The 12,984-nt window shown below is 40.5% G+C and overlaps 1 protein-coding gene across 2 annotated transcripts in view; it reads right to left on the bottom strand.

Moving 5' to 3' along the window:
• Positions 1 to 11,875, bottom strand: part of LOC115195794 (collectin-12) — a 66,187-nt gene extending 54,312 nt beyond the window's left edge. Inside the window, exons 1-2 of one of the 2 annotated variants that reach the window (XM_029756053.1) lie at positions 11,278 to 11,875; positions 7,352 to 7,402 (exon numbers count right to left, since the gene is read on the bottom strand). In XM_029756053.1, the coding sequence (XP_029611913.1) occupies positions 7,352 to 7,402; positions 11,278 to 11,284 (58 nt within the window). In that variant the 5' untranslated portion in view covers positions 11,285 to 11,875. Of the gene's footprint in view, positions 1 to 7,351; positions 7,413 to 11,277 lie in introns of those variants that run through there. The other variant, XM_029756052.1, reaches the window with a different exon arrangement.
• Between the last annotated feature and the right edge of the window lie 1,109 nt (positions 11,876 to 12,984).

Raw genomic sequence — 12,984 nt, 5'->3', positions numbered from 1 at the left:
AGCCAAGAGCAGAATCCCCTCCCTGGTTGGGTTGCACAGAGTTCAGCAGCTCCTCTCCTCAGCCTGGCTCTTCTCTGCTCCTACGAGGCCTTACACATATCCAGAGTTCATTTAAATAAATGTAAAAGCGAAACTGGCCTTTGCTATTTGGCCTCGTTCCCTAAGAGCTGTCGTCTAGTCCGGATGCGTCCAAATTGGCACCCTTTAACCTTCCATAGGGCTCTGGTCAAGAGTAGTGCACTAAATAGGAAATAGGGTGGCATTTTGGACACATCCAATGAGTGGAGGGCTGGCGTCTCGCGATGCAGCGCGCTCACACAAACAGGATGCTTCCTCTCAGGTGACACTTTAATGAGAGAGATTGTGTTTTAGCACCGTTTGAGTTCGTCTCCACTGGTGCCGGGGTAAACATGGGGGATCATTCCTCCCTTCATCACTCCATCCTCCCTGATGGACCTGAGTCACACTATGTGTGGATGACTAATTCTGGACTGAAGCAACAGACTCTTTGGATCAACAGAACAATGGCGGAGTACTCTCTCTCTCTCTCTCCTCTGTCTCTCAATTCAATTCAATTCAAGGGGCTTTATTAGCATTGTAAACATATGTTTACATTGCCAAAGCAAGTGAAATAGATAATAAACAAAAGTGAAATAAACAATAAAACATTAACAGTTAACATTACACTCACAAAAGTTCCAAAAGAATAAAGACATTTCAAATGTCATACTATGTCTATATACAGTGTTGTAACGATGTGCAACTAGTTAAAGTAAAAAAGGGAAAATAAATAAACATAAATATGGGTTGTATTTACAACGGTGTTTGTTCTTCACTGGTTGCCTTTTTCTTGTGGCAACAGGTCACAAATCTTGCTGCTGTGATTGCACACTGTGTCACGCCCTGATCTGTTTCACCTGTTCCTGTGATTGTCTCTACCCCCTCCAGGTGTCACTTATTTTCCCCAGTGTATTTATCCCTGTGTTTCCTGTCTCTCTGTGCCAGTTTGTCTTGTATGTTAGTCAAGTCAACCGGTGTGGTTTTCCCCCGTTCTCCTTTTGCTAGTCTCTTTTCGCTAGTCTTCCCGGTTTTGACCCCTGCCTGACTCTGGACTACTTTTCCACCTGCCTGTTCATCCTGCCTGCCCTTCGGTACCTTTTGGACTCTGAACTGGTTTTGACCCTTTTGCCTGTCCATGACCATTCTCTTGCCTTACCTATTGGATTAATAAATATTGTAAGACTCCAACCATCTGCCTCCTGTGTCAACATCAGGGTCTCGCCTTGTGTCATGATACACTGTGGTATGTCACCCAAGAGATAAAGGAGTTTATCAAAATTGGATTCATTTTTGAATTCTTTGTGGATCTGTGTAATCTGAGGGAAATATGTGTCTCTAATATGGTCATAAATTTAGCAGGAGGTTAGGAAGTGTGGCCAGTTTCCACCTAATTTTGTGGGCAATGTGCACATTTGTGGGCAATGTGCACATTATCTTGAGAGCCAGGTCTGCCTACGGCAGCCATTCTCAAAAGCAAGGCTATGCTCACTAAGTCTGTACATAGTCAAAGCTTTCCTAAAGTTTGGGTCAGTCACAGTGGTCAGGTATTCTGCCACTGTGTCCTCTCAAGGGCCATATAGCATTCTCGTTTGCTCTGTTTTTATGTTAATTCTTTCCAATGTGAAGTAATATTTTTGTTTTCTCATGATTTGGTTGGGTCTGATTGTGTTGCTGTCCAGGGGCTCTGTGGGGTTTGTTTGTTTGTGAACAGAGTCCCAGGACCAGTAGTGCAAAAATTATTTAAAGTTCTACTTAAGTCGTTTTTGGGGGTATCTGTACTTTTACTTTACTATTTATATATTTGACAACTTTTACTTTAACTTCACTACATTCCTAAAGAAAATGATGTACTTTATACTTCATACATTTTCTCTGAGACCCAAAAGTACTCGTTACATTTTGAATGGCTAGCAGGACAGAAAAATGGTCGAATTCATGCACTTATCAAGAGAACATCCCTGGTCATCCCTATTGCCTCTGATCTGGTGGACTCATCTGGTTGACTAACATGCATCGTTTATAAATTATGTCTGAGTGTTGGAGTACCCCTGGCTATCGTTAAATTTAAAAAACTTGAAAATGTGGCCATCTGATTTGCTTAATATAGGGAATTTTAAATTATTTATACTTTTGCTTTATATAATTAAGTATATTTTTGCAATTACATTTACTTTGGATACTTAAGTATATTTAAAACCAAATACTTTTAGACATTTACTCAAGTAGCATTTTACTGGGTGACTCACTTTTACATTAGTAATTTTCTAATAAGGTATCTTTACTTTCACTCAACTGGGTACTTTTTCCACCACTGCCCAGGACCAGCTTGCATAGGGGACTCTTCTCCAGGTTCATCTCTCTGTAGGTGATGGCTTTGTTATGGAAGGGTTGGGAATCGCTTCCTTTTAAGTGGTTGTAGAATTTAACGGCTCTTTTCTATATTTTGATCATTAGTGGGTATCGGCCTAATTCTGCTGCAATCATTATTTGGCGTTTTACGATGCACACTGAGGATATTTTTGCAGAATTCTGCATGCAATCTCAATTTGGTGTTTGTCCCATTTTGTGAATTCTTGGTTGGTGAGCGTACCCCAGACCTCACAACCATAAAGGGTAATGGGTTCTATAATCGATTCAAGTATTTTCAGCCAGATCCTAATTGGTATGTTGAATTTTATGTTCCTTTTGATGGCAAAGAAGGCCCTTCTTTCCTTGTCTCTCAGATCGTTCAGAGCTTTGTGGAAGTTACCTGTGGCGCTGATATTTAGGCCGAGGTATGTATTGTTTTTTGTGTGCTCTAGGGCAACAGTGTCTAGATGGAATTTGTATTTGTGGTCCTGGCAACTGGACCTTTTTTGGAACACCATTATTTTTGTCTTACTGAGATTTAATGTCAGGGCCCAGGTCTGACGGAATCTGAGCAGAAGATCTAGGTGCTGCTGTAGGCCCTCCTTGGTTGGGGACAGAAGCACCAAATCATCAGCAAACATTTTACTTCAGATTCTAGTTGGGTGAGGCTGGGTGCTGCAGACTTTTCTAGTGCCCTCGCCAATGCGTTGATATACAGTCGAAGTCGGAGGTTTACATACACTTAGGTTGGAGTCATTAAAACTTGTTTTTCAACCACTCTGCAAATTTCTTGTTAACAAACTATAGTTTTGGCAAGTCGGTTAGGACATCTACTTTGTGCATGACACAAGTAATTTTTCCAACAATTGTTTACAGACAGATTATTTCACTTATAATTCACTATCACAATTCCAGTGGGTCAGAAGTTTACATACACGAAATTGACTGTGCCTTTAGACAGCTTGGAAAATTCCAGAAAATGATGTCATGGCTTTAGAGGCTTCTGATAGGCTAATTGACATACTTTGAGTCAATTGGAGGTGTACCTGTGGATGTATTTCAAGGCCTACCTTCAAACTCAGTGCCTCTTTGCTTGACATCATGGGAAAATCAAAAGAAATCAGCCAAGATCTCAGAAAAAAAATTGTAGACCTCCACAAGTCTGGTTCATCCTTGGGAGCAATTTCCAAATGCCTGAAAATACCACGTTCATCTGTACAAACAATAGTACGTAAGTATAAACACCATGGGACCATGCAGCCGTCATACCGCTCAGGAAGGAGACGCGTTCTGTCTCCTAGAGATTAACGTACTTTGGTGCGAAAAGTGCAAATCAATCCCAGAACAACAGCAAAGGAACTTGTGATGATGCTGGAGGAAACAAGTACAAAAGTATCTATATCCACAGTAAAATGAGCCATATTTCAACATAACTGTAAAGGCCGCTCAGCAAGGAAGAAGCCACTGCTCCATAACCTCCATAAAAAAAGCCAGACTACGGTTTGCAGCTGCAGATGGGGACATAGATTGTACTTTTTGGAGAAATGTCCTCTGGTCTGATGAAACAAAAATAGAACTGTTTGGCCATAATGACCATCGTTATGTTTGGAGAAAAAAGGGGGAGCTTGCAAGCCGAAGAACACCATCTCAACCGTGAAGCACGGGGGTGGCAGCATCATGTTGTGGGGGTGCTTTGCTGCAGGAGGGACTGGTGCACTTTACAAAATAGATGGCATCATGAGGCAGGAAAATTATGTGGATATATTGAAGCAACATCTCAAGACATCAGTCAGGAAGTTAAAGCTTGGTTGTATGTGGGTCTTCCAAATGGACAATGACCCCAAGCATACTTCCAAAGTTGTGGAAAAATGGCTTAAGGACAACAAAGTCAACAAAGTCAAGGTATTGGAGTGGTCATCACAAAGCCCTGACCTCAATCCCATCGAAAATTTGTGGGCAGAGCTGAAAAAAAAAGCGTGTGCGAGCAAGGAGGCCTACAAACCTGACTCAGTTACTGTCACATCCTGACCATAGAAAGCTCTTATTTTCTATGATAGAGTAGGTCAGGGCGTGACTGGGGGGTTTTCTAGTTATTCTTTTCTATGTGGGGTTCTAGTTTAGTTTTTCTATGTTTGGGTGATTTGTATGATTCCTAATTAGAGGCAGCTGGTAATCATTGTCTCTAATTGGGGATACTTAATTAAGTAGCTTGTTTTTCACTTGTGGGTTATGGGATATTGTTTATGTGTAGTTTCATTGTAGTCACGGTTTGTTTATTATTTATTTGTTTAGTATTTTTCTAAAGTTTCACTTTCTAATAAATTATGTGGAAAGCTACTCACGCTGCGCCTTGGTCCGACCATCATTATTATGACGAACGTGACAGTTACACCAGCTCTGTCAGGAGGAATGGGCCAAAATTCACCCAATTTATTGTGGGAAGCTTGTGGAAGGCTACCCGAAACGTTTGACCCAAGTTAAACAATTTAATAGCAATGCTACCAAATACTAATTGAGTGTATGTAAACTTCTGACCAACTGGGAATGTGATGAAAGAAATTAAAGCTGAAAGAAATCATTCTCTACTATTATTCTGACATTTCACATTCCTAAAATAACGTGGTGATCCTAACTGACCTATAACAGAGAATTTTTACTTGGATTAAATGTCAGGGATTGTGAAAAACTGAGTTTAAATGTATTTGGCTAAGGCGTATGTAAACCTCCGACTTCAACTGTATATTTTGAAGAATGTGGGGCTTAAGCTGCAACCCTGTCTCACACCATGGTCCTGTGGAAATAAATGTGTGTTTTTTGCCAATTTTAATCGCACACTTGTTGTTTCTGTACATGGATTTTATAATGTCGTATGTTTTTCCCCCAACACCACTTTCCATCAATTTGTATAGCAGACTCTCATGCCAAATTTAATTTCTGAAATCAACAAAGCATGAGAAGACTTTGCCTTTTTTTTGGTTTGTTTGTTTGTCAGTTAGGGTGTGCAGGGTGAATATGGTAATTTGGTAAAAAGACAATTTGACATTTGCTCAGTACATTGTTTTCACTGAGGAAATGTATAAGTCTGCTGTTAATGATAATGCAGAGGATTTTCCCAAGGTTGCTGTTGAAGCATATCAAACGGTAGTTACAGGAGTCAAATGTGTCTCCACTTTTGTGCATTGGGGTTATCAGTCTTTGGTTCTGAATATTGGGGATAATGCCAGAGCTGAGGATGATGTTAAAGAGCTTAAGTATAGCCAATTGGAATTTGTGGTCTGTATATTTTATCATTTCATGTAGGATAACACAGGCCTTTTTGGGTTGGAGGGTTTGTATTTTGTCCTGTAGTTCATTCAATGTAATTGGAGAATACTGTGGGTTTCTTGTAGTCTTTAAAAGCTGATTCTAAGATTTGCAATTGATAATGTATTATGTATGTTTTTGTTTTTTGTTCTTTGTTATAGAGCCAAAAAGATTGGAGAAGTGGTTTATCCACACATCTCCGTTTTGGATAGATAACTCTTCATGTTGTTGTTTGTTTAGTGTGTTCCAATTTTCCCAGAAGTGGTTAGATTCTATGGACTTCAATTACATTGAGCTGATTTCTGACGTGCTCTATTTCTGTATTGTTTTAGTGATTCACCATAGTGAAGGTGTAGACTCAGGTTTTCTAGGTATCTATGTTTTTGGTTAGAATGGTTTCTCAATTTCTTTCTTCGATTTTTCATTCTTCATCAAACCATTTATCATTGTTTTTCATTTTCTTAGGTTGTCTACTTGAAAAAAATGTATTCGATAGGGAAGCTGAAAGGTCAAATATACTGTTTACACTTTCTAACGCCAAGTTTACATCTTCACTATTAGAGTGAAATGTTTTGTCCAGGAAGTCATCTAAAAGGGATTGAATTTGTTTTTGGTAGATTTCTACACTACATTCCTTCCATCTATAGCATTTCTTAATATTGTGCAGTTCCTTCGGCCTCGATGCCTCATGATTGAGGATTGTTCTGTTCAGTTACTGTGATTTTGCTGTGATCTGTCTCTGTCTGTCTGTCTGTCTGTCTGTCTGTCTGTCTGTCTGTCTGTCTGTCTGTCTGTCTGTCTGTCTGTCTGTCTGTCTGTCTGTCTGTCTGTCTGTCTGTCTGTCTCTTCTCTCTTTTACTCTGTATGTGTGATTTTGAGAGTGTGAGTGTGCACGGTGTGTGCAGTGGCGGTTCTAGACCATTTCAACTGGGGGGGCCAAGCTGGGGCCAGTTGTACTGTTAGAGGGGTCAGATACATTAGACGTTATTGTTGTCATATCGTTTTGCATGTGGTACGATACTATTGTGTTCCGCCTAAAGCCGTCCCTCTAGAAAATGTGAGGGTTAAATTAGTGTTCCGCATTGCCACTTTCTAATAACGGATGTAAAAAAAGAACGATAGAAAAAATGTGTTATTTCATACTCCACATTTAGGGGGGCCACAAGGGGGTCCAAAATTGTTGTCACAGGGGCACTGGCCCCCCCTGCCCCCCCCCCGAACCGCTAGTGGGTGTGTGTATGTCTATCTATCAGTGACTGAGTGTATGTGTGTTTATGAAGTTGTGACATCCTGGCCCAAGCAAGCTGTGATTGCTGCTTTTGGACCAGTGGCGGGGTTGGATCGCACACGCTGTCAGCCAGAATGAGCTGTTGTGTTTAACCCTGCGCGGTCCAGACAGGAACGCATCACTGACCCCCTGACCCAAAGGCAGTGGGGAGACAGACTGCCTTGTGTCTGTCCCTATTCCCTATATGATGCATTACTTTTCACCATAGCCCTATGGTTAGTGCACTTCATAGGGAATAAGTTGCCATGTGAGACGCATGCAAAGTATCACTCGATGGTGATAAGGGAGATTGATATTTCTCTCAGTAGGGAATGGGAGTAAAGACAGTAAGGAGAGTTGTGCTCTACTCACCGAACCTCTTGTATCCAAAAGACTGTACTTCCTCCTCGTCTGCAAAATCGTCTGTGGGCATGACAACAGAAACATATGTGTTACCATGAGGTCTGAGAGAAAAATCACACATGGCAACAAATGAACCGTGTAGCCTATACTCCATTGGTTCCAGAACAAAAACTCCATATAGATCAAGAATATGGTATAGTCACATCACACACTGAAATCAACTGCGTGGGGTGATAACAGTGTCACTACATTTACCACAATGGAAATACGTTGTTTTTACTTTTTTGTGTCATCCTCAATGATTTGAAATGCATTATGATGTGGTTGTATTGTGTTTTAAGTGATCAACTAAATATATCTCTCTATAAACCTTCATATACACTGTATTACTGCATCCCAAATGGCACCCTACTTACTATATAGCCTTCCCTGTAGCTCAGTTGGTAGAGCATGGTGTTTGCAACGCCAGGGTTGTGGGTTCGATTCCCACAGGGGGCCAGCACAGGAAATGAAATGTATGAAATGAAATGTATGCATTCACTACTGTAAGTCGCTCTGGATAAGAGTGTCTGCTAAATGACTAAAATGTAAATGTATAGTATATGGGCCCTGTTCAAAAGTAGTGCACTAAATGGGGACATTTGACACTCTGAATATATCAACTCCCCAGAGGAATGAGTACCCCACCTCAGCAAAGGTCAGGACAGAATGTTCTCCCCATAACTGTTCTGTTACCATGGTTCTCTCTGGTTGAGAGACCTTGTAATATAATCAAGCATTTTCAGCCTCAACTATCACAACAAAAATGGCAAGATCCTGGAGGGACTGTTATATGTACACACTTTAGCACTCCATGTTTCACAGTGAATCCAGTGTATGTGATAAAAGTACAACTGACACAGAATATTTATAATATGATACTTCTGGCACGTCTGAAGAATTATGCAGCACCTGGGATGTGTCCACAATGGCACCCTTTTCCCTGTCGTGCACTACTTTTAACCAGGGCTTTACATGGCTCTAGTCAAATGTAGTGCACTATAAAGGGTGTCATTTGAGACGTAACCCAGGTAGCCAAATGGATGCAGGACACCAACAGGCATTTGCTACAGCCCAGGATACTACACAAATGTCTTTCTCTCTGGGGGCGGATATATAGGCCTTACTCAGCGAATAGCGTTATCATCATGGTATGTTATAGAGGCTCTAACTCCCCATCAAGTGCCTCTTTCTATGTGGAAAGGAGACAGGAGGACTCAGGCCTGTAAAAGCCACAAGCTGCGGTTTCTCTGGGTTGTTGACTTTAAACCCTAATTACACTTTGCCACACTACACTGCACTCCACTCCACTACACTGGAAGCCAGCGCAGGGAGGCTGCAGAAAGATAAGAACATCACTGATAATGGCTAGCAGATGTAGGAGAGGGAGAGATGCAGTTTTGACTGGGGGCAGTGTGAGGGGGAGGGGAGAAGGAGGTTGAGGAGGGCGGCAGTACACTACATAGAGAATAGGGCGCCATTTGGGATGCAGCCTGTGTGACAGAGAGGTCCAAAATGGACATATGAGATGTTCTACACTGTAAGACATTTCCTGTAATTTTTTTTACAATAAATGACAGGTAGCACAGTAGCTAGTAGGTTACTGTAAATGTACAGTAAATTACTGGCAGCACAGAAGCCAGTAAATTACTGTAGATTTACATGACCTTTACTGAAACACAAATTTACAGCATATTACTGGACCACCTGACTACAGCAACATGGTGTATTTCTCGAATTTACAATGCTTTACTGGAAGCACAGGGGTTAGTAAACTGTTGCAGATTTACAGCCCAGGCAGCTACTGCTAACGATAGGCAGTATTTCTGTTACATGTATTTGATATAGGTATTTCCAGATTTTCAATACCTATTTTGTCATTTGTATTTCACTGGCCTGATCTACAATGTATGTATTTTGTAACAATTTAACAAGAATACATGTATTTTGTATTTTCTAATACAAAAATAAACCTGCAAGGTGCTCGCTTAACTACAACAACATTTTCGGTAATGGTAACATCTTTTTACTTGCCTTGATTGTGATATGTTCTTGTTGATCTTCCTTAGTTCAATGCACTGACTGTAAGTCACTCTGGATAAGAGTGTCTGCTAAATGACGTTGATGAAATAAAAAACATATCACAGTAATAGCAAGTAAAAAGTTACTGAGAATGTTGTTGTAGTTAAGGATACATTGGTCTTCAAGGTATTTTGTATTTGTAACAAGGTACATTTTGATGTATCTTTGCCCATCTCTGGCTAGTGCAAAGTACGTTACTGTAATATTCACAGTGACTTGCCACCAGTGTCCTGTAAGTTACTGTAATATCCGAGCAACGATACAGTACGATACTTTAACATTTGCCTACTATACTGTAAGAAAGTAAATTCTACTGTAATCGTAATATTGGTATTTTACTGTAATTACATGGGACTGGCGCAAACAGGTTGGCTGCTAGGCATTTGTACAGTACAGAATATTTATGAAAATGTGTTGTTTTATATTGCTTGCAAAGACTTCCAAACTGGCTGTGATTACAGAGCCAAGCAGACCAAAAGGACTTGGCAAAAAACTCAACCAGTAAAGGTTTAAGACTTGCTGCCACTCTGATCTGTCCCCTTTACACATGAAATGATAAGGGAACTTCGAACACATATCAGTTCTATTGCTACAGCATTCTCACTAACGGATGCACCAAAGACAGTATACCCACTTACAAGTCACGCCTCTAAATATGTTGAGCTAGCGATTCTTTCCCCTCCCACAACATTTTTCAAAAAATTCACCATAATTTAAAGAATGCTGCAATAAATATACAACAACATAGCAATACAGTACTTTATGGTTAAAGCTGCAATATGTAACTTTTTGGGTGACCAAACCAAATTCAAATAAAAATGTGAGTTATAGATATGTAATTTTTATTAAAAGCAAGTCTAAGAAGGGGTAGATCTGTTCTATGTGCTCTATTTCTTTGCTTCCCGTTCTTAAGTTACTTTTGGTTTAGTACCCCAGCTTCAAACAGCTGAAAATACAATATTTTTGGTTATTGAAAATATATTCCACAGCGGTTTAGATGGTACAATGATTCTCCACACTATACTTGTTTTGTCACATAAATTGAAATTAACCAAACTAGTCAAATTTTAGCAACCAGGAAATGGCGGAGCGATTTTTGCATATTGCACAAATTGAGCCCCCATAATGCATTGCTCTTTACAGTACTGTACTGTAATATAGAATTACAGTAGGTCTATGTACATATTTTGCTGGAAACTTACAGCAATTGTTACAGTGATATTGTTCCCTGATCACTTTTGAATTTGAGAGACACATCTATCTGAGTACTACCATCTATGGTGTTAAATTTTATTTCGCACAGGTAAGATAACAAAACGGTGTTTCGCAGGGGAGTTAACATAACTATAACATAACTATATAATGGAATACATCGATTTATAAGGAGAACATGACAGATCCATGTAAAACACACAAAAAAATATCTAATACGCAATACATAAAATATGATTAAAATTTCACTTTAGTAATATTACTGCAGCCTAGACCAGAAATATCACTGCTATCATACATGTAGGGCATATCACCAAGGACCAAATTATTAAACAAAGACAGCCACCCTCTCATTGTCCAACTATAGAGAATGATGCGACTGGCGGAGAAAGGCCAAGTCATTTCACAACGCAGCTGAACTCCACACCACAGGCACTTAATCTCATCCAGATGTGCAACACACAGCCCAACGCACAAATAAGCAGGCACGCACACATATACAGAAAACCGTGAATTCATCAAAATCATAGTTTAGCTACGACTTCAAACTTCTCAAAACTCTATTTTAAGATGAGCATAACTGTGCATAACACATACTGTACCTTTCATGGCGTTATATAAATCTGTTAGGAGTGTAGAAGAGATGAGAGTCTCTATGTCACTTTTAGCGCATCTCAAAGTTCCGTCCAACCGGGCAGATTTGAATCAGTTGCTTGGAGAACAGAAAACGAAACGTGTACACAAAAAGTTCAGCTCCCCCAACTGCAAAATGTAATGATTGCGCACGAACCGCTCCGTTAGGCTATTTGTTCATCCCGAACATCCCGTTAGAATGTCATTGTTCCGTTATTTGCATACATAGTTGAATAAAATGTGTAGCGTGCGTGGGAGAGAAAGTTAAAAGTTCACGTATTTGTAATATTTTGTGTAGCTCTGTAAAATGCACCCGTGGCTATAGTGTTAGGTTGTTGATGTCTTCTTTCCAGTACACTGCGCCTGCCACAATCCCAAACCCACAAAAATGTCAAAGCCAAAGGAAGTCCCGCGTCTGGAGCCCCGTTCTAGCAGCAAACCACGTGTGTTCTACATCTGTCCGATTCCCCCCCCACTCCTCGCACTCCTTAAAGGGGAAAAGGTGAAGATGCCTTTCAGCGCGAACTCTGGGACCCTCGTGGAGCTGCTAGCAGGAGATGAGATTAGATTACTGGCTTGATGGCGATCGCGTCCTCTGGGTGAAAAATGTGGTACTCATTAAAGACCATTTCAAAGGGGTTGCAGAGGGGGCTCAACCAACATCACTGGGCCAGCCTGGGACATTAGACAGTGCACTGCAATTTTTTGTGTGCATTCTTCCTCACTTCAAGTAGTATTTATACGACATTAGACAAAACAATTGGAATGTTTAATATCCATCCATCCACTCTTTTATAAAGTTTCCACTACCTCCAATAACTATTATCACCCTTGAGAGAAGTTACTACTATCACAGCTGGGAATGTTGCTAGGAATGCCAGACCATTTTATTCAGCCTAATGGGAACCCAAACACAGACCTTACCCTCTTTGGTTTGTGGCCCCTGAAATGTCAATGCCCTGCAGATGCAGTTCACTGATCAAATACACAGGGTCTTCTCAGGCTAATTATGACATCAAGGCAATTAGTATCTTTTATCTTATCTTAAAGCCACATGTTTTACTGAGTGTCAATGGGATACTAGTACACACAGCGTTTCTGCTTAGTCTAAAACAGCCCCAAAGTAATATAGAGTCACCTACGTTTGGCACTTAAATCCACATTGAACAAAGCATTAATTGTGTATGTGCGAGTGCGTGTGCTTATGTGTGTGTGTGTGGGTGTTTGTGTGCGGGTGCATGTATGCATGTGTTTTGCAGCACACTCCCTTGGTGTTCGCACTCAAGCTGATCCTCTGGCACGCGTTCAGTCACAATCTGATTCTACAAACAGATCGATTTCAGGGAAAAACTGAAAATCCCCCAAGCTTTAAAGAGCAGCCAACAGATCACCTCGTAAAGCTTCCGGTGCATTCCAAATGGCACCATATCCTGTTTGAAAAGGTCCCATAGTGCATTATATAGGGAATATGTTGCCATTTGGGACCCACTCTTCTTATTTGTGGATAAGAGCCCATAACCAAGACTAACCCAGGCTCAGTGTTAAGGGCTTGGGTTATGACACAGTCCAGAGGGTATCGGTTTCCAGACCAGTCTGAAATAATTTGAGGGGTCATCCAGTGTTTTCCATAGGGCTGCAAAACTGTTTTTTTGTAGTTTTGTTTTATTTGTTTTATT

Source organism: Salmo trutta, chromosome 6, assembly GCF_901001165.1.
Source record: "Salmo trutta chromosome 6, fSalTru1.1, whole genome shotgun sequence".
Classification (NCBI taxonomy): Eukaryota; Metazoa; Chordata; class Actinopteri; order Salmoniformes; family Salmonidae; genus Salmo; species Salmo trutta.
The sequence above is the reverse complement of the archived record's forward strand: the minus strand, read 5'-3'. Positions and strand labels throughout refer to the sequence as shown.